General features: G+C 24.0%; 11 protein-coding genes across 11 annotated transcripts; 1 reads left to right on the top strand and 10 right to left on the bottom strand.

The window, feature by feature from the left end:
• Window positions 1–932: 932 nt before the first annotated feature.
• DICPUDRAFT_41742 (uncharacterized protein) lies at window positions 933–1,439 on the bottom strand (the record flags this gene model as incomplete). The annotated part of the gene is made up of 1 exon (XM_003293200.1): window positions 933–1,439. The coding sequence occupies one exon, from the start codon at window positions 1,437–1,439 to the stop codon at window positions 933–935; it is 507 nt and encodes a 168-aa protein (XP_003293248.1).
• Window positions 1,440–3,950: 2,511 nt separating this feature from the next.
• DICPUDRAFT_41749 (uncharacterized protein) lies at window positions 3,951–5,947 on the bottom strand (the record flags this gene model as incomplete). Its single annotated transcript, XM_003293199.1, has 5 exons — window positions 3,951–4,136; window positions 4,219–4,547; window positions 4,622–5,127; window positions 5,203–5,697; window positions 5,811–5,947. Coding segments are annotated over 5 exons (1,653 nt in total), but the record flags the coding sequence as incomplete, so codon positions are not given.
• A 1,008-nt stretch (window positions 5,948–6,955) lies between these two features.
• On the bottom strand, window positions 6,956–7,972 carry DICPUDRAFT_99600 (uncharacterized protein). Its single transcript, XM_003293198.1, has 3 exons — window positions 7,924–7,972; window positions 7,343–7,767; window positions 6,956–7,223 (listed from the first exon to the last, which is right to left on the bottom strand). Exons 1-3 carry the CDS (start codon window positions 7,934–7,936, stop codon window positions 6,993–6,995), a joined length of 669 nt encoding a protein of 222 aa, XP_003293246.1. The 5' UTR covers window positions 7,937–7,972; the 3' UTR covers window positions 6,956–6,992.
• A 3,698-nt stretch (window positions 7,973–11,670) lies between these two features.
• Window positions 11,671–12,117, bottom strand: DICPUDRAFT_90166 (uncharacterized protein; the record flags this gene model as incomplete). The annotated part of the gene is made up of 1 exon (XM_003293197.1): window positions 11,671–12,117. One exon carries the CDS (start codon window positions 12,115–12,117, stop codon window positions 11,671–11,673), a length of 447 nt encoding a protein of 148 aa, XP_003293245.1.
• A 118-nt stretch (window positions 12,118–12,235) lies between these two features.
• DICPUDRAFT_41751 (uncharacterized protein) lies at window positions 12,236–12,893 on the bottom strand (the record flags this gene model as incomplete). Its single annotated transcript, XM_003293196.1, has 3 exons — window positions 12,236–12,553; window positions 12,625–12,733; window positions 12,823–12,893. Coding segments are annotated over 3 exons (498 nt in total), but the record flags the coding sequence as incomplete, so codon positions are not given.
• Window positions 12,894–13,233: 340 nt separating this feature from the next.
• DICPUDRAFT_158053 (uncharacterized protein) lies at window positions 13,234–13,848 on the bottom strand (the record flags this gene model as incomplete). The annotated part of the gene is made up of 2 exons (XM_003293195.1): window positions 13,234–13,422; window positions 13,501–13,848. The coding sequence occupies 2 exons, from the start codon at window positions 13,846–13,848 to the stop codon at window positions 13,234–13,236; spliced, it is 537 nt and encodes a 178-aa protein (XP_003293243.1).
• A 257-nt stretch (window positions 13,849–14,105) lies between these two features.
• On the bottom strand, window positions 14,106–16,035 carry DICPUDRAFT_158052 (uncharacterized protein; the record flags this gene model as incomplete). Its single annotated transcript, XM_003293194.1, has 2 exons — window positions 14,106–14,899; window positions 14,970–16,035. 2 exons carry the CDS (start codon window positions 16,033–16,035, stop codon window positions 14,106–14,108), a joined length of 1,860 nt encoding a protein of 619 aa, XP_003293242.1.
• A 640-nt stretch (window positions 16,036–16,675) lies between these two features.
• Window positions 16,676–20,073, bottom strand: DICPUDRAFT_50865 (uncharacterized protein; the record flags this gene model as incomplete). The annotated part of the gene is made up of 2 exons (XM_003293193.1): window positions 16,676–18,180; window positions 18,263–20,073. The coding sequence occupies 2 exons, from the start codon at window positions 20,071–20,073 to the stop codon at window positions 16,800–16,802; spliced, it is 3,192 nt and encodes a 1,063-aa protein (XP_003293241.1). The 3' UTR covers window positions 16,676–16,799.
• A 1,491-nt stretch (window positions 20,074–21,564) lies between these two features.
• DICPUDRAFT_90164 (uncharacterized protein) lies at window positions 21,565–22,449 on the bottom strand (the record flags this gene model as incomplete). Its single annotated transcript, XM_003293192.1, has 3 exons — window positions 21,565–22,001; window positions 22,088–22,340; window positions 22,405–22,449. 3 exons carry the CDS (start codon window positions 22,447–22,449, stop codon window positions 21,565–21,567), a joined length of 735 nt encoding a protein of 244 aa, XP_003293240.1.
• A 318-nt stretch (window positions 22,450–22,767) lies between these two features.
• On the top strand, window positions 22,768–23,882 carry DICPUDRAFT_158049 (uncharacterized protein; the record flags this gene model as incomplete). The annotated part of the gene is made up of 3 exons (XM_003293201.1): window positions 22,768–22,945; window positions 23,016–23,573; window positions 23,641–23,882. The coding sequence occupies 3 exons, from the start codon at window positions 22,768–22,770 to the stop codon at window positions 23,880–23,882; spliced, it is 978 nt and encodes a 325-aa protein (XP_003293249.1).
• A 334-nt stretch (window positions 23,883–24,216) lies between these two features.
• On the bottom strand, window positions 24,217–26,031 carry DICPUDRAFT_158048 (uncharacterized protein; the record flags this gene model as incomplete). Its single annotated transcript, XM_003293191.1, has 1 exon — window positions 24,217–26,031. The coding sequence occupies one exon, from the start codon at window positions 26,029–26,031 to the stop codon at window positions 24,217–24,219; it is 1,815 nt and encodes a 604-aa protein (XP_003293239.1).
• Window positions 26,032–26,664: the final 633 nt, after the last annotated feature.

Here is a 26,664-nt window from a genome sequence, read left to right as displayed (position 1 = left end):
TATATATTACAACCTTGACAATAAATAAAATAAAATAAAAAGATTATTAATATATATATTTTAATATTAAATAAAAATATTAATAAATATAACATACCTAAGTTATTGAGCTACTACTTAAAATATTACTTGGACCACCATTTGACCAATTACTTTTACTATTTGAACTACTACTTAAAATATTATTTGACCCACCAATTGAACCACCAATTGAACTGCTATTTGACTACCAACTGACCGATTATTTTAACCAACGTTAGAATTGAGATGAAAGATACCACATGGACCACTACTTGACCGGTTACTTTAAACCAACTTTTAAATTACGATGAAAAACCACTTGAACCACTACTTGGCTGATCACTTGAACCACACTTGATCGATTACTTGAACCACCATTTGAATTACGATAAAAATTATCACTAGAACCACACTTGACCGGTTATTTGAACCAAAACTTGAATTGTGATGTGAACTACCACTTGAACCACCACTTAACCGATTACATGAAAAATTTGAACCACCGTTTGAACCACACTTGATCTATTAGTTGAACCACCATTGGGACCTTAAATTAAATTTGCTATAGGTTTTTTGATACGTTTGGGCGATTGTTTTTCAGATGCTGCTTATATTTTTCCTGATGACTAATGATGGTTATTAGTATATGTTTAAAATTAATTTTTAAAAATAATATTATTTTACATACCATTTTCTGTCTATAAATTATTGTTTAGGTGTACTAATACCGAAATTTATAAGACCAATGTCAAAACATGCTGTGAAGAGAGCGAAATCTATTGTATTAAAAAAATAAATTAATAATTTATAAAAAAACTATAAAAAATAAAAAAAATAGAAAATATAATTATTTACCTTTAATGTTTTTAAATGTACCTCGAATTACTTTATATTGGACCAATAACTTTTAATTATAAAACTTGGCGTAAGGAACCATAGTGTTGTTCTGCATGGTGAGACAAAATAATAGCTCTAGAGTTTTCAATTGAACGTGGAGTGATTTCAATGAAAAAGCTGCTGTTAGACTCAACGGATGAGATAACGGTAATTTGAGATTTGAAAATCTCAGCAGCGGCGAGTAATGTTAAGTGGTCTCCCCATGTACCCCTTCTTGCCATTTGGTTACAGTACTTATACCAGCTGGTGGCATTGGCAAATTCGTATATTTTGGCACCATTTGGAAGGGTTAAATTTTTGTTTTTCATGAGCCATGTAACAATAGCTCTTCTAATTTCCATACTATGGTTTAAATCGCCATAAATTTGGTCAGATAAGGCATGCATCTGACAATTGCCATCACCTGGGATGACTGTACGGTTCTCTAAACCGTAGAGCTCCAAACGTTCATTTAAACGTTTTATAGCTTTATCTTGTGGTGGTGGTTGAGGAGTATTGACTGTCCCTGAGTCAATATCCATAGATCCATAAAATTGATTTTTATTATCAATAATATGTGTGGTTGTGTTTGATTGTGGTTGTGGTTCTTCTTGTTGTAGCTTTTCATATGCATCCATAGCTCTAAATAATTTTTTATAATCAGGTATTGATGCAGTATGTTTTGGTTGTGGTTGTGGTGATTGTGGTTGTTGGAGTGGGATTGGTTGTGATTGCTGGAGTGGGATTGGTTGTGGTTTCTGGAGTGGGAGTGGTTGTGGTTTCTGGAGTGGTTGTGGTTGATGGAGTGGTTGTGATTGCTGGAGTGGGATTGGTTGTGGTTTCTGGAGTGGGAGTGGTTGTGGTTTCTGGAGTGGTTGTGGTTGATGGAGTGGGAGTGGTTGCTGGAGTGGGAGTGGTTGATGGAGTGGGAGTGGTTGTGATTGTTGGTTTTGTTGTGGTTGTGGTTCTGGAACTTCTGGTGTATTTTGTTGTGGTGGGTTATTTTTTTTATGGAATTCCTTATAAAATTCGTCGTCGTAGAAAAAGTCCTCGACGTTTTCGGTTCCATCTGGGTAGTAGCATTTGGTGGTGTTATTTCTGGTTTTTCTAAAAAACCAATAAAAAATGAACAAAGCAATAAAACAAATTACAATAGTATACATTTTTTATTAATTTGCAAAATGAAAATACTATTTAAAAATCTAAATAAAAATAAATAACTGTTATTATATTTTTAAGGATGTGGATATATAAAAAATAATTTATTTAAAAATTTTTTTTTTTTTTTTAATATAATATACAAATAAAATATATAAATAATTATTTACAAAATAACAAAAAATAACAAATAATATAATAAAATAATTTACAAAGAATATATTTTTTTTTTTTTTAAAAATAATATACAAATAAAATATAATTACTTACAAATAAAAAATAATGTAATAAAATAATGATTATGCTATGAGTGAAGTTGTATATAAAAAAATAGTGTGTGTGTGGTTATTAAAGCTATATTTTTAATAAAAAAAAAAAAAAAAATTTTTAAATATAATTTAAAAAAATATAAAAAAATTAAAAAAATATAACAAATTAAAAAACAATATATTAAATAAAAAAAAATTATAAATTACGAACTTATTTTTTATACAGATTACCATATAATCAACTAAAATAATAAAACTTTTATCTTTATAAATAAATTATTTCAAATTTTAAAGAAAAAACATTTTCCCAATTAAAGGCAGTGCTATCTGGTTTTACAATATTCAGATAAAAATTCATCAACACTTTTTAACAAAAAGAGTATTAAGATGAATTTAATTTTTTTACTATTGGTAGAATCACATAATATATAAAATAAATAATAAATATAATAATAATTAATATTAATAATTATATAATTAAACAAGTATAATATTTATTTAAATATGGATAATTTAGAAAGATTAAGATTTTTAAATGGCCTATAAAATAGATTAAGCAGATTTCAATCGCTAAATCCAGATTAGCAACTACATTCAATACTTTAAATCAAGCCAAATGGGTAATTGAACCACACTAATCTAAACAGTTTTTTCAATAATATTAATAACTATAATATAAAATTAGAAAAATACTATATAATTCTTTAAATTAGAAATCATATACTTAAATTATTTAATTACATAAATAAAAAAATAAAAAAACAATAATTTTTAAAATAAAAAAATGATTTATTTTTATATATTCTTTTATTTTTTTTACCTCTTTTCTTTTCTTTCATTTTTTTTGTAAAACTATTCCTTTACTATTTTTTATTTTCATTTAATTCATTTTCTTATTAATTATAAATTTTAAAATTATTTTTTAAAAGTATAGTTATAATGTTGATTATTATTTCATACTCTTAACAAATAAAATAAAAAGAAAAAAATTTTGATTAAACTTTTTTTTTATTCTTTAATAAAATTTAAAAAGGAGATTACTTTATTAAAATTATATTTATAATTAAAGATGGATTACTTATAGTTATTATTATTATTATTATTATTATTATTATTATTATTATTGTAATTATTTAATTTTCCACCCTCTACTGTTTTGGCAGAAACAAATTTCATTCTTCTTTCGCCACCATCTCTATTATAACTATTGTTATGGTTTTGATTGTAATGGCCATTACCCCTGTTATGTTGATTGTTGATATGATTAAATTTATTATCCCTATTATATGGAGGGTTATTATTAAATTGTTGGTTGCCATATTGAGGGTTATTATTGAATTGTTGGTTGCCATATTGAGGGTTATTATATTGTTGGTTGCCATATTGAGGATTATTATTATTATATTGTTGGTTAAATTGTTGATTGCTATATTGAGGGTTATTGTTATATTGTTGATTACTGTACTGACTAGGTTGGTTAGAATCTCTATAATTTCCGTTTGTATTAAATTGTGGGTTGTTGTTATATTGTTGATTATGGTTCATATTGTTCATATTGTTCATATTGTTCATATTGTTCATATTGTTCATATTGTTCATATTATTCATATTATTCATATTATTCATATTTCCTATATTATTGTTATTATCTCTATAATTATCTCTATTACTTGGTTGATTATTGCTATCACTTCTATTATTACCATTATTAAAACCACCTCTACTATTTCTTCTAAAACCTCTGCCACCTCTACCACCTCTATTACCCCTATTACTATTAAAGCCACTTCTTTCTCTTCTAAAAGTTGAGTTCTAAATAAAATAAAATAAAATAAAATTAATAATTTATTTTTATAAAATAATTAAATTAAAGCATTTTAATAAATTAACTTACATTCAAAGCTATTTGAATTAAATCAGATGAAACATATTGATTTGCCCCTTCTAAATTTTTAACTAAATCAGCAGCAAAGTTAACATCTTTTGGTGTGATGAGGGTGTATGCATCGCCTTTAGCACCAGCTCTTCCTGTTCTGCCAATTCTATGGGTATGAGATTCTATATCTCTAGATGGGTCAAAATTGATAACATTTTTAATTAAAGGTATATCCAAACCTCTAGCTGCGACATCGGTAGCAATCAAAATATTTACTTTACCCTCTTTAAAGGTTTGAATTGTTTGGGAACGTTCATATTGATTCTTATCACCATGAATTGAACAAGCTAAATAATAAATTAAAACAGTGTTATAAATACATAGTAATGGTACCATTAATTGATTAATATTAAATACATACTTTTAAAACCAAAATTGGTCAAGTTTTTAGATAACTCTTCGACAGAGGCTTTCATTGAAACAAATATTAAAACACTACCTTGATTTAACAAATTTGGTAAATTATCTATTAACCAACTCCACTTTTCGCTTTCTGATTTTAGTACTTGAACAATTTGTGTGATATCTGAATTTGCACTACCAGCTTGACCGATCGATATTTTAATTGGGTCTGTTAATATGGATCTTGCAAAATCTTCAACATTTTGTTTAAAAGTAGCAGAGAATAATAGTGTTTGTCTATCTGGTCTAACATGGTTTACAATAGATAAAACTTGTGGTCCAAATCCAAAATCAAACATTTTATCTGCTTCATCTAATACTAAATAAGTTACACGGTTAAGTTTTGTTGCTTTTAATTTAATCATATCTATTAATCTACCTGGTGTCGAAACTACAATTTCACATCCTGCTTTTAATTCTTTACATTGTTGTTGTTTTGATACACCACCATATAAAACAGTTGTTCTAAATGAATTATAGTAATAATTAGTATTATATTAAATTAATATATGAGTGGAATAAATTGTAGTTTTAATCTACCTTAATTTAAAATATTTTGAGTATTTTAAAGTTTCTAAATAAATTTGTTGAGCCAATTCACGTGTTGGTGCTAAAAATAACGCTATTGGTCCATCTCCTTTTTCTAAATAGGGTTGATCCATAATATGGGGAATTGAGGGCCAGATGAATGTAGCAGTTTTACCTGAACCAGTTTTAGCAATTGCAATTAAATCACGACCAGATAACGCGATTGGAATGGCTTGTTTTTGAATTGGTGTAGGGGTATCGATATTTTGTTTTGATATCGCTTGAAGCAGTAAATTTTCAAAACCATAATGACCAAATGAGGTTACTGGATTGACTAAATCACTCCCTTGAATTCTAATATCCAATTCTTTTCTAAGTTCAAACAATTTTTCCTCTGTTAAATTTGTAATTTCTTCGTGTTCATCATAAAAATATTTATTAAACTCTATATACTTTTCTTTTGAATGATCAATTGGTGGTAATGGTTCAATAATCTTTTTTCGTTTACTTTGATTCTTTAATGACTCTTCATCATCAAAATATTCATCATCGCTTAAAAAAAATAAAAAAAGATTAGTATTTAAATAAAACATAAGAATGAAATATTTATCAATACATACTCGTCTAATGATGAATAATCAAAATCATCCTCTGATTGTTGTTGGTGCTGCTGTTGTTGAATAGTTGGTTGTTGTTTTTGCTTTTGTCTTAATTTATAAAATGCTTCTTCATCATCTTCGTAATCTATATCGTCTCTCTTTGATAGACTCTTTATAATGTGTAAAAATTTTAAATTAGTAATGCCCAAACTATATTTATAATGTGATATCTAAATTCACACACGATATAAATATATGCAGTGAGTTGATATACCAATTTAAATATATAAAAAAATAAATACTTTTTGTAATTGTTGAAGTGGTTGTTGACTTTTTTCAATAGCTTTACTTTTATCAATCTCTGCTTGTTTATTTACACCTTCCATAAATGCATCCAATGGATCAATTTCATCCTCGCTATCCTCATCATGTTGTTGCTGTTGTTGTTGCTGTTGTAGTTGTAGTTGTAGTTGTTGTTGTTGTTGCTGTTGTTGTGGTTGTTGATTCGTTATATTTTGATTTTCATTTATCTTTTCTTTATTAAAATTTGCTGGGGATGCTCTATTATCATCTTTTTCATCATCCTGTTCATTATCAAAACCAAATGGTTTTATTATTCTCTTTGGTGGTGGTTTAAAGAATTCTTCTTCATCATCATTATCATTATCTTGAATAAACTTTGATTTTAAACCTATGCTACTACCACCAGATTTAGTACCACTACCCATATTGAATGCATTAAAACTAATACCTGTAGTACCACCTGCAATTGAATTTGGTTTTGGTATTGATGATGTTGCACTTGTACCTGCTATATTACTTGAAAATGAAATTAATGGTCTTTTGGGTTTATTTTCTTCTTCATCATCATTTCCAAATGCACTTATTCTCTTTGACATTATTAACTATATTTTATTATTAGATAATATTATATTATATTTATTTATCTATTATCTGGATGAATGATTATTTTAAAATAAAATTTAAAAATACAAAAAAAATAAAAAATGTAAAAAAAAAAAATAAAAAAAAATAAAAAAAATAAATAAAAAAATAATATTTTTAAATTAAAATAATATATTTTTTATTTACGATATATCAATGTAAAAAGGAAAAAAAAAAAAGAATTAACCAAATTTAGAAAAAAAAAAAAAAAACTATGGTTTGTACTATTTTAATATTATTATTTTATTTTAAATTTTTTTACATAAAGTCATCGAAATCATCATAGTTTTCGAGTTCGCTGCCCATTTGGAGTGATTTCTTGGCAGTGGCTTTGGTTGTCTTCTTTCCTTTTCCTGCTTTTTCATTTTTAATTTTTTCGTTAATAACAACAGTTAAAGCTTTTGAAATATCGTTTAATTCATTTGATGGAACATTAGCTAATGATTTTTTAATTAAATGTTTAAAGAAACTAGCATAATGAATTGATGACTATAAATAATAATAAAATGAGGAGGAAGGGAGTTATACATTAGTACTAATGCCCATTTATACTTTTTCTTTTACTTTATAATAAATATATATATAAAGATGATATATTAAAAACTTACATCGTATTTAGTTAAATAATCAGAAACAATATCAGCATATTTTTCAAATTCCTTTTCAGTTTTTGGGACAAATGAACCAATTGGTTCAGATGGGGTGGTTTCTCTAACTGAAACACCAGAGAAAAGAGTTCTACTGTTTTCTAAATCTGCTGCTTCTTGTAATTCCTTTCTTCTCTTTTCTTCCATATAGATATCAAATTCTGAAGCTGGGTTATTTCTACTTTCTTTTTCTTCTTTTTCTTTTAATTCAATAGCTTTCTTTAAAGCTTCTTTCTTTGTTAATTGTTTAACAGCTGGTTTTTCTGGTTTCTTTTCTTCAACTTTTTCTTCTTCAACTTCTTCTACTTCTTCTTCGTCATCCCAAGCATCTTTTAAATCGTCAACGGCTCTACCTTCTTCAGCCCATTGTTCTTTATTTAATTCACCTAAAAATTAAAAATAAATTTTAATTTTATAATTAATTATCTTGTTGTTTTTTTTTTTTTTTTGTATAAGTGTTATTTAATATATTTGTTTATATTTATTTTACTATTCCTCTTTCATATGTTATATTATAATTATTTAAATAATATATTACATACTCCAATCACTCATTTTTTTTTTTAAAAACTAAAAGTAAATGAAAATAATTTTTATCGAAATAATTTTTTAAAAAAACTAAAAAAAAAAAAATAAAAAAAATTTTAATAAAAATAAAATTTTTTTTTTTAAAAATAAAAAAAAATTAAAATTATTTTATATTTATTTATTTATTAATATAAACAAATACACATATACTCAAATAATTATTTATAAATATAAATAATATATTATAACAATAAAAAAATATTTACACACAAAAAAAAAAATCTATTTTTAATATTAAGTTATGGAGAAAAATTTTCTTTAAGTTTGCTTGATTATTGAAAAGGCTTTTGAGAAACAATCTGAAAAATTTAAACTTAAAAAATATAAACCAAAATTATGTATCTGGGTTATGGAGAAATTTATAACCATGTTACAAAATTTTTTTTTAAAAAAATGTGTTTTGTTATATAAAACAGTTTTTTTAAAAAACAGAGTTTTCTTATATAACACAGTTTTTTAAAAAAAATGGGTTATGTACATAATTTTAATTATTATTTAGACCCTTCTGCCAGATAGCTATCTTATTTTCAATTATCCATTTTTTTTTTTTTTTCTCCAATTTACAAAATTTTTTTTTTTAATTTAATTTTTTTTTTTTTTTTTGGAAAGAAAAAAAAATATTTAAACTCAAATTCAATTCTATTTTTTTCATTTTATTTGTTTTTTATAAGCCACAAACAAATAATTTCCTCCTTCATTCCTAGCATCGCGTGCCTTAATGTTTTTATATATTTATGGCCGCCAAATGTAAATGGAGAGAGATAAGGTATTTATTTATTTATTTAAAAAAAAACATAAAAAAATTTTATTCTAACCATTTATTTTTTTCAATAATAACAGGTTTCCGGCTATATATTATATATAGGCGGCCTTAACAAAAGATCCCTAAAAGAATACTTGTGTACTTGGCTCTGGATTGCTACAGCTTGACCATGGTCTCTGAAAGCACAGATAAGCTAGGTCCTTGTCATGTTCCTTCAGATTTATCCTGATTTCCCTAGATAAAGGTTAATTGCGGGACTCTGAATGATACATACTATTCATTGATCGCTGTTTATGCGAATTGATCGTTATTCAATGATTATGCGCATTGATCGTTTATCACTGATTATTCGGAATGATCGTTAATCACTGATTAAGCGCATTGATCGTTAATCTCCGATTATGCGAATTGATCGCTGATGCTTTTTAGCGACAGTTATATAAAGATTTCTGAATTTTTTTCTTATGGGTCCGTGGATCGCGAAAGTCATATTAAAATCCAGAGGAATTCCCCCATACCAATTAAAAATAAATCATTCTAAATTATATGGAATGGGGAACAAGAGCCCTGGATTTTTTTCTTTCCTGATATCATGCATGATGGTTGCATCGGGGGTAAGTTTTTACACAATATTATTTACATAATTAATATAACTTTTTAAATTAATGCGTTTTTTTTTTTTTAAAAAATAAATAGGTTTTCTTCACTGTTTTTTATGTAATGCAAACTGTTATTTATGTAATGCAGATTGTTATTCATGCAACAGGAAGCTGTTATTTATGTAATAGAAGCTGTTATTTATGTAATAGTAACTGTTATTTATGTAATGCTAACTGTTATTTATGTAATGCAAACTGTTATTTATGTAATGCAAACTGTTATTTATGTAATGCAACAGCGGAGTTCTTTTCCTCGATTTTTTAAAATGGTTTTGGGTAATCGTCGCTCTTTTCCCAGGGACCGGCGCACCCACTCTACTCATCGAACGTTCATCTCCTTCGATTGGCGATACTCGCTGATCGATTCAAAATAGGCATCCCTAAAAGTCCTTTTTTTTATTAATTAAATAAACTTTAATTATTTTTTTTTATTTTTTAAAAATTTTTTTTCTTTAGAAATTATAATATTTAAAAATTTACAATAAATTTGCAATATTTTATATTATTCACTCAATCCTTTAAAATTAAATAAACATTAATATATAAAATTCTACTTCAAACCTATTGATACACCAAAATACATTATTTCAACATAATGCATAATCTTTGGTGGTAGAAAAAGGAGAATGAAATAAAAAAAAATAAAAAAAAATCTGATGATAAAGTATTTTCCATATATTTTTGGCTGGGTCTCTAAAAAATTATTTTTTTAATATATATATATCTTTTATATATTTTTTTTTTATATTATAAAATTGGTTCATAAATATAAAAAAGATAAACGTTTAAGATTTATTAAATAAAAAAATTGTATTTATTTTTTTTAAATTTTTTTTTAAATTTTTTTTAAATTTTTTTTTTTATGGCAGGTTAAATATTTTTGTGAAGATAATTAATTTTAAATTGAGGTGGTTTCACAAAATATTAAAATTTTTTGATCAAAATACCAAAAATAAAAAAGTATTTTTTAAAACAAAAAATAATTTTTTATTTTTGGTATTTTGATTAAAAGTTTTTAATATTTTGTGAAACCACCTCTATTTGCAATTATTTGAATTCTTTTTGGATTTGATTGATATAAATTATCAATAATATCTAGTTCAATTTCATACCAAGTATCACCAACAAATTCTTTAAAATCTTCCATAATATTGCTTTGAAGTTTGTGAATTAAAAGTCTTTTTAACACTGACAATAAATTTTCAATAATGTTGAGGCCTGGGGAGTATGGTGGGATCCATATGACATCAAGTCCATATCTTTGGTAAAATTGTTGACAAATTTCAGCTCGATGAATTGATGAGTTAGATCTCACACTTGGTGAATATGACTTTTATCTTGAGGATATCTATTTGCAAAAGATAGATATCCTCAAGATAAAAGTCATATTCACCAAGTGTGAGATCTAACTCATCTTCCAGTACCTCTATATATGTTTCGCTGTCAGTATTACCATCAATAAATGTCATATAACCTACACCTCTCGAAGTAACGCAACTCCATGCATTCACAGAAACTCCGGTTGACCTCTTTCTTGATAGAATGTTATTTGGAAGGTATACCTTGCAGATGAAACTAGAATTGAACGATTTCTCAAAAATGGAAGATTGAAAAAGGGTAATTTTTGCCGATGAAACAAGAATTGAACGATTTCCAAATTAACCCATTTTTGAGAAAATCGTTCAATTCTAGTTTCATCTGCAAAAATCACCTTTTTCCAATCTTCCACTTTCCAGTCTCTATATTTTATGGCCCAATCATATCTTAGCTTCTTTGAATTTTTTATGAGATAATGCTTACATTTCAAACTTTTAAGCTGCAACCAATTATTTGTGCTTTTTTTGAATGGCTTAAACCCTCTTCATGAAGTTTTAAAATCATCTCCTTTTTTAAACTGATAATGTCATTTTATTTTATTTATTATAGTATTATTAAGATATAATATTATTTTTATTGAAAAAAAAAAATAAGAAAAATAATGAAAAAAAAGAAAAAATTAATTTTTTCAAAAATTTAACCCACCTTTTTTTACAAGAAAAATAATTAAAAAATAATAAAAAAATAAAAAAAAATAAAATGAAAGTATTTTTAAAAAACACATTGTTTTTTATGTATATTTACCCTTTAATTGATATATTGAAATAAAAAATATAGGATTTACACAATAATTAATAGTATGGACCATACCCAGTCAAAAACATATGGAAAATACTGTAATATTTAATAAAATAAAAGTGGGTGAAAAAATATATTATGGTGGTTTAATTATTTTTTTTTATTTATAACATTGGATGAGGTTTTCTCCAAGAAAAATAAGAATTAATAATCATTGAAACTACTATAGATAAATAACCAGATAATAAAGCTCTAGACCATTCGGAAACAGACCAATAGGGTATTAATGGTAATGCACCAATTATAATTGCAATTACTACAGCACTACTTCCTTCGAAAGGTGTTAAACCTGGGAAACTTGTCATTGCTGCTCTAAGTCCAACTCTAATGGCTGCTATTGATGATAATAAGAATGCTGTCATTGTTAAAATACCACCAGTACTTTGCGCTAATCTTTTTGCTTCTTTTAACCATATATACAATGTTAGTGATACCACAGTTCCCCAAATGCCCAATGCAGGAATATTCATTTTATATCCTTGACACTTTGCAGTTGTGACTGATAATAATCTTTCCACTGTTTTATTATGTGCTAAAGTTAAATATAACATTCTAACATAAATGATACTAAATAAAATACTAACAATACAAAATACCATTCCCCATCTAAAATAAAAGAAATAATATTAATAAAAATATTATATAATACCTATCATTGATATGTTGTAATTACTTTTGATTAATTTTTGTAAATGATAAAATGGTTTCTAAAATTGAAGATAAAGTTAAAAGTAATTGATAAGATCTACTAAACGTTAGTTTTACTCCTAGAAAAGTTTGCATTCTACTCGATATTTGAATTACACCCAAAAAACCAATCACTTTACCAACCAGTTTAACAACTTTATCAAATATATCATTTCCTGAAATCTCTTTTATAATATTTTCTATATCTTTATTATTGCTATTTATAAACCTGTGCTTTGTTCCTTTTAATAGTTTAAATATATAATAGGTTGTTAATGGAGGTATCGATATTGCACCTAGCTATAAAAGAAAAAAAATGTAAAATTAATAAATTATTATTAAAACAACACATTTATAAGAATGATACTTACTCTTGATGAGGTGTTTAGTTTCTCCCACACAGACAATAAATTTGATTTACTATTATTTACATTGAATTGAGGTAAAACTTTCAATGATTGTGGCGTCATAAAATGACCTCTAAATATTTTTTGTAAAATTAATAATAATGTTGGTTAAATTTAGTAAATATTAAATATGGTTTTAAAATAGGTTATCCAAAAACATACTGAATTTGCTTTAATCTTCTATGGGTAGTTGCATATGGGTAATCCATGTTTTTTGTTTTTGTTTTTTGTTTTTTTTGAAATTAAAAAATTTATTTTGCTTAATTCATTCAATTACTATTACCCTGTTCTTTTCTTCGCTTTTACACTAATTTCTTTTTATTGCCTATTTTTACATTAAATTTTATTAGTTTAAATTATAATGAAAAAAAAAAAATGAAAAACAAATATAATTTTAAAAAAAATAAAAAATAAAAAATAAATATTTAAAAAATAATTAAAAAAAAAAAAAATAAAAAAAATAAAAAAAAAGTAAAAAATGAAAAAAAATAAATTTAATATCTTTACTCAAACGAATCTATTTATTTTGGGCTGTCGTTCCAGCGATAATTTATTTTACACAAAAAATTTTTATTATTTTGAACTGGTTAGTTCGATTGGTGTTTGTTGTTTTTTATCTTTGATGGTTTCGTTGGCTCCAAATGATAATAATAGGTTAACAATTTCTTTATGATTTTGTTTATATGCTTTGTGTAATGCTGTCATCCCATCAGAATCTTGTTCATCAATTTTTGCATTGCATTCTAATAATAATTTGGTATTCTAGAATTTATAAAAAAAAAAATAAAAAAAAAAATTAATAGTTTGTTTATATATTTTAAAATTGAGATTTAAACTTACTTTTAACGAACCACAAAATGATGATCTGTGTAATGGTGTTGCACCGCCTTGAGTTTTACAATTTACATCGGCACCATTATCCAATAATAGCTTTACAATATTATTATTACTATCTGATCTAACTGCATAGTGAAGTGGATAATATCCTGATGAATCTACTGAGTTGGCTAGTGATGATTTTTTATCTAATAATTGTTCTACTTTTTTATAATCTGAATTTATAATTGATCCCCAAATTCCTCTTTCGAAATTTAATTCATCCAACGACTGAGTTACTGAATCTACTTGATGGTGGTTGCATTCGTGACCACATTCGCCATTGGGTTTATGGTTATGATGGTGATTCATATCATTTAATATATTATTGGTTTGTGTTGTTGGTTAAAAAATGGTAAAATAAAAAAAATTTGAAAAAATAAAATAAAATTAAAAAAAAAATTTTAAAAAAATAAATTAAAAAAAAATAAAAAAAGAAATAATATAAATGGTAATAAACAAATATTGAAAGTCTTTTATTTTTTTATATTTTTTTACATGATATTCATTATTTTGATTAGATGGGAAGAAATTATTGTTATTATAGTATAATTATTATTAATATTTATTTAAACTATTTTATTTTTAAAAACATTAATCACATTTAAATTATCACCACCGTTGATTGGACGACTATTGATTATTTTTATTGGTTTCCATTTGCTACAAGAAGAATTTTCATCTTCATTACTGATATCATCTTCTTCATTTTCATAGTTGTTATATTCTTCTTCATTTGTATTTCTGACCTGATTCTTTATCTTATAGTTTATATTTTCTTCATCGCTATTACTGCTACTGCTATCACTTTCGCTATAATCTTTTCTAATTTTTTGTTTTTCCAAAAGTGCAGCTATTGGATTTGTTGATCTATTTTTTGAGAATGGATTGCTTTGGAATCTATCAAATCTATTATAATTGTTATTATTATTATTATTATTATTATTGTTATTATTATTATTATTATTTTCTAATTCTAAAAGTTCTGGTTCATCCTCATCATATATTTTAAAAGTTGAAAACTTTGATAATGTGTTAGAATAGAAATCCATCATAATATCTTTATCTTTATTATCTTTAAGCTTTTCCTCTTCCTCTTCTTCTTCTTTTTCACTTTCTTCTCTTTCAATAAAATGTTGTTTTTCATCAATAAATTCTTCATCGATTGACAATTTCATTTCTTTATTATTGATTAAATTATTATTATTATTATTATTATTATTATTATTATTATTATTATTATTATTATTATTAAAGTTGTAATTACTAAAAACATTTTTATTAATACTATTATTTTGATAATTAATATTATTTAAAAATGGTGATGATGTACTATTATATATATTAGTTTCATCATTAAATTCTAAATAGTTTAAATAAATTAAAATTAGTAAAGGATAAAAAAATATATTATTTGTAAATAAAATAATTACTCTTTAAAGGTCTATTTAAACTATTGTAGGAACTTTTAAATAAACGAGGTGACATTGAATTCCTTGAAGGTAAGAATGATGATGAAAATATACAAGGTGATGTTGGATTTGAATTATTGTTATTGTTATTTTTATTATGATTTATATTGTTATTGTTATTGTTATTGTTATTACAATTTTTATTAAAATTAAATATTTCATTATCAATTTCGGAGTCTGAATCACTTTCATTATTATTATTGTTGTTGATATTGGTGCTATTATAATGGTTATGGTTACTATGATTTGAATCCTTGTTTATATTACTGTCGTCATCTGATAAGGAAGAAGTGTAATTATGTAGAAAAGGGTTATTTAAAAAAGGTAAATAACTTGTTGATTCTTTTTTCTCGTAGTCATACCTAAAACTATGAGATCTATATATATCTTCATTATATGTACTATCCAAATTGGTATTTTCCAATTTTGGGCTTGATAATTCTTTTTCTATGTATATTGTATTGGTAGAGCTGAAACTAATATTACCACTGGTTTTTAAATTATGACTAAAATTACATTTATTATTATTATTATATGTTGGAGTATGGGGCTGTATAGACTGGCTAATGTTTATATCATTATTATTGTTTGTGTTATCATCTTCATAATCATCAATGTATTGATCATCACCTTCTTCTAAATAATCTGTAAATCTTCTTTTTTTAGGAGTTCCAGGGAACTCTGAATTATTATTAATATTGTTATTGTTGTTGCTTTGGCTATTTAGATTATTACTCGAGTTATTTATATTGTTTATATTATGAAAATTTATAATTTTAGGTACAATAACTGTTTGTTTTTTATTTAATATTTCATTGTGATTCTGATTTTCATTACTATCTAAATTATTATTATTATTATCTATGTTATTATCTATATTATTATCTATGTTATTATCTATGTTATTGTTGTTATTATTAATATTATTGTTGTTTTTATTATTTATATTATTATTTATATTTTTATTTATATTATTATTGTTGATGCTTGAAGCATTATCTTTTATTGAACTTTTTGAAAGTTCCATTGGAAAGAAAATAAATAAAAAAATACAATTATTCATAAATAATTATGATAATAATTAAAATGAACCATATTATAACAATATATATGTATAAAATTTAAGTAAATAAATATATAAATAAATATTGATATTAAAAAATATTAAATTTTGAAAAAATTTTTTTTTTTTTTTTTGAAAAATTTAAAAATAATAAATAAAAATTTTTTTATTATTTGTTATTATTATTTATAAACTATATTAAAAAACAAAGTAGAAAGGATTTTGAAGGTGTTGTGATTAAAATTGTGAAAATAATAAATATTAAGTTGATATGAAAAACTTTATATACAACAAAAAATACCTCTGCTTTAAAAAAAAAAAAAAATTAAAAAAAAAAAAAAAAAAAAAAAATTTTAAATATTTTTAAATTTTTTTAATTTTAAAATAAAATAATAATATTTTATTATAAAATTTACAATTTAAATATAAAGATGTGTATATATATATACAATTATTATATAAAATTATATTAGACATTATTTAAACACATACCATAAAGTTACAATTATAAATACCTTTTTTGTGTTTGTGTATTTTTTAAAATTATGCTAATAAATAAAAAATTATATTTTACACTTTATACAGTATCAATTGATTTTTTTTTCTAAATTTATATTTAATTTATTTTATGATTTTTTTTTTTTCCTTATATAATTTTTTTATTTTTTTTATTTAAGGATAGGTTTCAATTTGTATTTTTTTTTTCTTTAAATGGGTTTTTTTTTTTTTTATTTTCTTTCGATGCTTCGGCTTCTGTAAGTCATGTCATTTGGTGAACCGGTTTTTAAAGCTTCAATAATTACAGCCATTGGATCGTCTGTATTACTAATTTTAAGACCAAAACCTTTTTGTGATAATCTTTTTGATGGTGATTTTTTGAATGCTGTAATAATTGTGCTAAAAAGAGTAAAGAATTTTTCACAAGTGAATTTTTGACTATTCCATTCTGGTGATGATATATTTAATGAACTGGTCATTTGAAGGGAAATTGAGTTTGTATTGATTGGTGGTGGGGATAAGGTTGGATGATAATATTGATTTTGTTGTTGTTGTAGGTTTTGACATTGTTGATATTGATATTGTTGAAGAGATTGATTAGATGGATTAAAGTAGTCGATGGTTTCAAAGAGAAGCTTTTCAGTTTCAACAAATTTGTTAGTGAGTGATTTTAATGATTTATTTGCATTTTCAAGGAATATGGGTACTACAATAAGGTATGGGTCATCTTGATCGGTTGTTGAAATTATTTCTTCAGCCATATGTTTTACCTCTATAAATTCATATGAAAGTTTTGCTAATTGACTGCCCATTTCTGTGAAATTAATTAACGATGCTTGTGGTACATGTGATAGTTCATTATGAATTGTTGTATTTTGAGTTCTTAAAACGGTTTGATAAAGTGTTTTAATTGCAAAGTCAAGTAATGAACCACTATTTGTATTGTCTTTTAATTCTATCATTTTGCTTATTGATTCTAAATTAAAACCATCGCACTGACCTCTATAGGGGTGACCACCGTTTAAATAATTGCCCAATGATAATAGTAGTGAGAACAAAAAATTGATGGTTTGACTTGATCGTAATTCTTTTGATGCAATTGATACGGTATCAACAGCTTCATCTATGATTCTAAGAAGTTCATCAAACTTTAATAAATATTCCCATGTTTTTAAACGATGCTTAATCTTTGGGAAGCCATCTATCATTAAACACCATCTTTCGGGTTTATCTAAAATAACATCATTTGAATGCAATTCATGAATTGATGCCAACTCTTCTGGTGTTGGGAAATTTGACAAAATATTATTGATATTTTCTAAACTTAATTTATTTGAATCTAGTTGTCTAATTGCTTTTATTAAACTTTCATCTGGTAGAATTTTACCACACAAAACTGTTATGGCATTTGATCTTTTTTGAGACAATACTGATATTACTCTTTGAATTGGTCTTGATTTAGTTGGGCCGCTTATACTAGAACTGCCAAAAGTTGGTGATACATTATATGATACTATTCTTTCGGTATATAATGAGAACAAATCAATAAACAATTCTTCTTCAAATTTAACCTCTGGTAAAAATGAGTTCCATATTGTTTTTTTTTCACTACTTAAAATGAAAAAATATAAAAAAAAAAATCAGTATTTTATTTTAAAAATATTAAAATTTTTTTAAATATGAAATAACTTACAATTGTCCATTTAATACTCTTGTCCAATGTAATGGTTTCATTCTTTTTTGTGGATTAATTGGTGGTTTGGATGGTTGAATTTTGGATTTAATTTGTTCATTAAGTTGATTATTATTTTGGATGGGTGATAAATTAACCTCTTTTTCATTAGTTGGTTGGGGTGGTGAAGATTCTTGTTTTTGTTGGTTCATGGCATTCATATGACTTGAAATTGTAATTGGTGATAGTAAAAAAGAGTGAGCTGGTTTAGGTGTTGGTGTAGATTTGTTAGATGTTGGTGTTGTATTTAAGGCAGTGCTATTGTTGTTATTTATATTATTATTAGAATTATTATTACTATTGCTATTAGTATTTATATTGGAGTTATCTTCCTCTTCATTTGTTTTTGATGGTTTATCTTTAATTAATAATGGTGAGTTTTGTTGTGATTGTTGCTGTGGATGAACTTTTTGTTGAAAATGTTGTTGGAGATTGATTGGTAATTGATTTGGGGTAGTAGTTGCAGATGATGATTCAAATTCATCTGATGAATCATATGTTTCATCCAAAGTGGTTTGATCAAAGAGATCAGAAGTATTTGGAGATCTTACATACATTGATTTTCTAAAAGCACTTGTAAATTTATCGTTTCTTTTTAAAAATAATAAATTTGTTGGTGTATCTCCAACTATTTCCATTTTTTTTGCAGTATATTCATCATATCTTTCAGTTGGTGCTCTATAGTTTATATATGAACCATTTTCAATTGCTGATTTGATAGCGTTTCTTAGGAATTTTAATTCCATAGTTAATAGATGAACTAATGGTTGTTGTTCTCTAAATTGATGCAATTGATATTCCAACTCTTGATTCGATAGTTGTCTTGTTAGAGTTCTTTTTCGACCACAGCCATCAATCCCAAAGCCAGAGTTTGTTTGAAATCTTGCAATTTGGGTTCTAAAGTCTGAATGTGTTACATGTTCTTGTGATTTTAATATTTTAACTATACCAAGGGTTTGCCATCTAGATAAAAGCTTTTCATTTTTTCTGGGATTTGGTGCATTATCCAAAAGACAGTTGAATAGGGTTAATGTATTTAATTGAGTCTCCATATCACCGCTTGCAAGAAGAGCAATTAATATACTATAGGGAGGAGTACCTGTTTCCAATGCATAGTTCTTTGAGGCTCTATGCACTAAATTGAAACCATCGAAATTACACACACAAAATAACAGCTCTAAAGCTTGTCTACATACACTTGGTAAAATTCCTGATGTACAAACCAACGCATACAATCTATCTATTAAATGGGGTCTACCCATAACCTCTTCAAGACCACTATTATAACCCATAAAGCAACGGAGGGCGGTTAAAGCATATGATTGTGTATTGCCTCTGCTCCTTATGATTACTGCCAATAAATGGTTGATACCTCCTTTTGCGATAAACTCTTCGACATATTCTACATCTTTCATTTGGTAACGTATATTGAAAATTGTATCTTTGATCGATGATGAGTTTGAATCTTTTAAAATCTCTACAACACGGTCTGCAATAGCAATTGGTTTCATTCTGAGGATAAAATAGCTTTTCTCTGCTTCCACTAACTTCTCGGGTGTTAAAAATAAATCTTCAACATAGGTTAATGTATTTGGGTTTTGTAATGCATAGCTTGATACTTTATCTATTGGTATTTTGAAATGTGCGAGTAATACCTTAATATGATCTTTAACTGCTGTTTCTCCATCAAAAATATGTGATACTGTTGGTCCTTGATGACTACCACTTGATCTGTGTTCATTTCCATTTATTAATTCTACTTTAATTTTCATTTTTTATTTATTTGATTAGATTTATTATTATTTCAACTATTATTTATATTAAGTTATTATTGCTATTATAATTAATTATTAATTTATTACTTTTAAGGGTAATGGGTATTAAAAAAAAAACTATTTAAAAATAAAAAATAATGAAAATATTTTTTTTTTTTTTTGGTGGGAATAGTGCAATATTTGTTTTTTTAATAATTAAAAAAAACTACTATTATTATTAAACTATTATTATAAATACTGATATATGAATATATTAATTAAAATTAATATTAGTTATAAATAAAATTGTTTATTTTATTTCAACACTACAGTGTTGTTTTAATGATGATATATTATTTGAGAGAATGTTTTTTATTTTTTTTTTTCTTTTTTTCTTTTATTATTATTAATATTAAAAATAAATTATTATTATTATTATTTTAATTATTTTTATAATTATTTTTTTTTGTAACAAACTGAGGTATTGTTGTTCAAAAGGATTATTGAATTAAAATAAAAAAAGAAACTATTATTTAATTATTTAATATATATTAGGAAGTATACATAAAAAAATTGTTTTGAGTGAATAATATATATAGTATAATATATGTAATAATAATTAAAAAATTATAATAAATTCAATTAAAAAAAAAGAAATTAAAAAAAAAAACCCAAAATAACACATATTATAATTGAAAAAAATAATAAAAATAAAAAATAATTTAAATTGAATTAAATAAATCAAAACAATATAAACAGGGGGGAAACTAAAAATACAGCACAATATTAAAACAAACACACACACACACACACACAACACACACACATTCTCAAAAAATAAATAAAAAAAATGATAAAAAAAAATCCCCACACAAAAAAGAAAAAAATTAATAACAATATAAATGAAACCCACCACTAAATTATTTTTTTGGAATTGATTGAATAAATAAATAAATTAATTTTTTTTTATTGTTAATTACACTACTGAGAAATTATTAAGTTGTTGGTTATTTATTAATTAGGATTGTTATAACAATAGGAGTGAGTGTATTTTTTTGAATTAATCAATTTCTTTATTTATTTTATTATAATATTTTTGATGATTGTGATATATTTATAACTATATTTGTATTTTTTATAGATTTATTAAATTGAATATATGAATGATAAATAAATTATATAATAATTATAAATACTGTTATTGTGTGAGAGTCTAATAGTAATTAATTGCTATTTAAATATATGAATCGACAAATTTTTTTTCTTTTTTTGTAAATGATATGGTTTTATTGAATTAGTTTTTATATAATTAATTTCCATTTATGAAATGGGTGGGTGGGGCATAGATAAATAGAGTTTGTTATATTAATGTTTAAATTAGAGGATAAAAGGGGGTGATATAATGATTATAATTTGTATATCAACATTATTGCTATTATTATTGTTGTTGTTTGATGATTATTATTGTATAATTATGATAGTTTTATAATAATTATTATTTATTATAATTTATTTTGGTTGTTGTTTTTCTTTTAATTTCTGTTTTAATAAGGCTAGTTTTTTTTGTTTATTTATTAAATCTAATCTATCCTGCTGTTCTTTATTTTGATTTTCTTTCTCTAATTGTGCCTTGGCCCTATTTTGTCTGGTTAACTCCTCTTCTCTTTTCATTTGTTCAATTTTGTTTAGTTTTTTAATTTCTTCCAACTCTTCAATATTGTCGTCTTCATTTAGTTCATTCCTGATATCCTCTTCCCATAACTTTCTTTTCTTTTCTCTTTCAAAATCAGGATGATACATATTAGTTGGTATTATTCTTTTATTATTATTATTATCATTATTTGATTCGTCTTCCTTTTTTCTTTGAAAATCAATTAGTTGGTTTTCATTATCCTCTCTTCTTTCCTCATCACTATCACTGTCATTATCATCTGTTCTTTTATTTACTATATTAAAAACTGTTAATAAAAAAGTAATATATAATATAAAAATAAAAAAATAAAAAAATTTAAAAATAAAGTGTTAAACTTACAAAGTTTGTTATAAAGTTTAGATTTTATTAACAAAGAGTTATGACTCTTTTCTAATGCATTTTGACCCCTTGAACTATTTTCAAATTCAATATCTTTTTCATTTCTTTGATTAACACCCTTATTTAGTTTATTATCCAAAGTAACATCACCATCTTGATTTAGTCTCATGGACTTTACTGGCTTTGAATGGGTTATTCCTTGTTCTTTAATTAATTGCTCTTCATTTGAAACTATTGACTTTAATGTTAAAATCTAAAAAAATATAATTTATAAATTAGAATTATGTTATAAAGTTAATAAATTATCTTTAACTTACAGAAGATGATGAAACCCCTTCTATCGTTTTCTCTTTTTTCCACATATTACATTGAATTCTTTAGAGACACCAAGGTTGTAAATAAAATAAGGATTATTTTTCAAAAAAAAAAATTAAAAAAAAAAAAAAAAAAAATTAAAATAATTTAAAATTTATAAAAAAAATAATTTTTTTTGGTGTTTATATCTACAAAAATTAATTTAAAATAAATAATGAAATCGCAATTTAATTATTTTTATTTTTAATTTTATATTTATATTTATATTTATAATTTTTTATTTTTTTCCTATTATAAAAAAAATAAAATAAAATATATAACAATTATTTTAATTACACAAATAGTTGTATAAAAATAAATAAAAAATGATAACAGGAGCAAAATGGTTTTGGAATGGATTAATGAATTATACCTCCAGAGCTTATAATAAAAAGAAAGAACATTTCAACGAGAATGATTTGGTTCAAGATATTTCAAATAAACACTTTATAGTAACAGGTGCCAATAGTGGAATAGGTTATGAAACCTCAGTTCAATTATCAAGTAAATATAGATATATTCGTATCTATTTCTTTATTTAATTTATTAATATTTTTTTTGTTTTTATTATTAGAAAGAGGAGGTAATGTCCATTTAGTATGTAGAAGTAAAGAAAAGGGGGAAAAAGCTTTAATGGAAATTAAAGAGAAAACCAATTCAGATAAAGTTCATTTACATGTTTGCGATATATCATTAATTAATGATATAAAGTCTTTTGTTCAGCAATGGAAAGACAATGGAAATCAAAGAGTTGATGTTCTAATCCACAATGCGGGTGTAATGAATAAAGAAAGAGAGGAAACCTCGGAAGGAATAGAGAAAACATTTGCAACTAACATATTAGCCCCTTTTTTATTAACAGAATTATTGGTTATAAGAAACGATATGGCCAACAATGGGACCAGTAATGAAAAGAAAAGGGTTATATTTGTTACATCAGCTGGTATGCTTACTCAAAAGATGAATTGTGATTTTCAATTTAATAACGTTAAAGAAGGAAAACAAAAATGGGATGGTATGTTAGCATATGCTCAAACTAAAAGAGAAATGGTTTACCTCACGGAATTATTTGCTGAAAAAAATAAAGATATTAACTTTTATACTATGCATCCATGTTGGACCAATACTGAAGGTAAATAATTTAATTTATTTAAATATAAAATATAATAACTAAAATATATATTTACAACTTTATTTAGGTTTAACTAAATCAATGCCAATGTTTAACAAGTTGGTTGGATCTCAACTTAGAACTCCAGAAGAAGGTGCCGATACAATTGTATGGCTATCAATGTCTCCAACCGTTGAAAATAACTCATCTGGTCTTTTCTTTGAAGATCGTCATTCAGTCGACAAATACATTCATAACTCTCACACAGAATCTCCCAAAGAAGATGTTGACAAATTATGGAATTATTTAAATGATTTTTTAAATAAATAAAAACAAATAAAAAAAATAATTAAAACTTTTTGTATATACTAGTTATAAACTCTATAATAGATAGAACTTATAAAAAAAATATTTTATTTGTTTTTTTTTTTTTTTTTGAATTAAACTTAAATATCAAAATATATTATTTAGTTTATTACTGTTTTTAATTTTATACTATTATACTATTGCTTTGTTATTACTATTCTATTATTATTATTTATTATATTATATTATATTATTTTTTTTTTTGTTTTATATTTTATATTTTTTATTTGTTATATTTTTTATTATTTTATCTTTTTTATTATATTTTAATTTTCCGATTTTTTTATTTTTTTATTATTTATTGTTGTTCGTGAATACTGTTTGATAATGGAGAACTACTGGAGGAGTGGGTATTTGAATTTGTTGATGAATTAAATTCTCTTTTCTTTTTGGCAGTTTCTATCAATTTATCCCATTTTTTCTTTTGAGATTCAATAATTTTATCTTTTTCCTCAAGTTGTTCTTTTAAGAGTTTGATTTCATTCATTAAACCGCTGTTGTTTGTAAATGCACTATTATTACTTTCTAAAGTTGATAGGTTTGTTTGGTAAAAAGAAGCTGAAGTTTTGGTTGGAAGACTAACAGATTGGTTGATGTCGTGGGATGGTGAAATTGAATGTGATAGTCTGTTATTGTATCTTTGCTGAGTTGAAACTGAATCTTTACTTTGTCTAATAGCATTTGTTTTTTTCTCGATTTCAATTCTGAATTGCATAATTCTATCTTTTAAAAATTCATTTTCTTGTTTAAGATTTTTGTTCTCTTCCAATAATGTTTCAACTGTGTGATTGACCAAATCTATTTCAACTTGTTTAAGTTTTGATGCCAAGTCATTGTCCAAACTATTATTTAAATTATTTTTGATATTATTATTGTTGTAACTATTGCTTTTTTGGTTTGGGGAAGATGATGGTCTATAGTTATTATTTTCATCATCTTCGTTTATAATATTTAATAATTTATTATTATTAGGGTTATTATTACTATTGTTGTTATTATTGCTATTATAGTTGCCATTACTATAATTATTTGTAATGTTATTGCTTGTATTAGTGTTTGGTAATCTTTTTGAGGGATCAACAATAAAAAATGAATTTATTAATGATTTTTCATCTGTACTTTTATTTCTTTGGTGAACTTGATGATTGTTGCTGTATTTATTTAGTCCAAAAACATTTGGTTTTGGTAAAATATCTAATAATTTTTCAATACCAAACCAAAAGGTTGAATGTGGTGATGAACCAAAGTTTGATGGTAAGCTACTGGATTCTTGATGAAATCTTGGTTTGCCATTCTCTGGATAAATATAATATCCCCCTTGCAAAATTGAGTTTGAAAATCCATTGTCATATATACTATCTTCAAGGGTACTATCGTTAATATAGTTTACAAGTCTATTTGGTGAGATTTGTGATAAATCAGTTGTACTATCTGACATACTATTATAACTATTTGAATAACTGCCAACATTATTATTATTTGTGTTATTTGAACCATTATTATTATTATTATTACTATTATTATTATTATTATTGTTGAGATTTAAATCATTATTATTTACATTATTGCTTATGTTAATTGGATTACTGGAACTTAAATTGTAGTTATAGTTTTCATTATAACTATTATTAAAACCAATGTTATAGTTTGTATTATTATTATTATTGTTATTATTTATATTATTTTTATTGTTCATATTTATATTATTATACATATTGAAATTATTATTAAAATTTATATTATTATTTTCTAAAGTATTGATATTACTGTTATTATCATTATATATTAAAAGATGAGGTGTTGTATCATCATTATCTTCGTCGTTGAAATTATTAATATTATTGTTTGTATTTATATTTTTTAAATTATTTAATTTTGAATTCCGTAAGTCATTTGATTTTTTAAAATGATTCTGTGAAAGAACTCTAAGCGCTGATATAGTTTGTTGATTATTTGTTTGTTTAATCGCCAAGGTGAAATAGTTTGATGCTTGAGTATGGTATTCAACAGCATCTTCTATTAAACCCAATTGTTCTGATTCTTGTGCTTTTTTGACAAGTGAATGCGCTTTTAAAATATATGATATATCTTGGCTCGATGATAATTCACTCATTTTTATATTATTATTATTATTATTGATATATTTTACAAAAATTATTATATATTATATTATTATATTATATTATTTATTTAATATTATATTTATATTATTATTATTAAATTGTATTTATATTATATTTATTATTTACAAAAAAAAAAAAAAAAAAAAAAACAAAAAGGAAAATTTTAAAAAAAAAAAAAAAAAAAATTTATATTGCAATTGAAATTTAATGGTGTTTGGAAATTTAAATTAATACCTGTTATTGGGGGTTATTATAATTTTTGGGGGAAATTTTTTGGTCTAAATTAATAATGAACCAAAATTTAAAAAAAAAATTAATTTTTTTTAAACAAAGGAAAAAAAAAATAAAAAAAAAAAAAAATAAAAAAAAATTTTTTTTTTTTTAATTTTTTTTTTTTTCATTTTTTGAAATCAATAAATTATTTATTTTTCAATTATTTATTTTTAATTTATTAAATTATTGAATTATTCAATTATTTATTTTTTAACTAATAAAGGATTGGGGGAAAAAACCTGGATTTTTATTTTAATTTTGAAAAAAAAAAAATTTTCCTTTTTTCCAATTAAAAAACCCCTAATTCCAAAATTAAAAAAATAATTTTTTGGGGGAGAAGGGGGGCCCCC

The sequence above is a fragment of the Dictyostelium purpureum genome (genome assembly GCF_000190715.1).
Source record: "Dictyostelium purpureum unplaced genomic scaffold DICPUscaffold_407, whole genome shotgun sequence".
NCBI lineage: Eukaryota > Evosea > Eumycetozoa > Dictyosteliales > Dictyosteliaceae > Dictyostelium > Dictyostelium purpureum.
This window is presented reverse-complemented; position numbering and strand designations above follow the sequence as displayed.

Coding starts and splice junctions, on each gene's coding strand:
- DICPUDRAFT_99600 (XM_003293198.1), bottom strand. Junction 7,224..7,342: donor ATTATTTAACTAAATACGAT/GTAAGTTTTTAA, acceptor TATTATTTATAG/TCATCAATTCATTATGCTAG.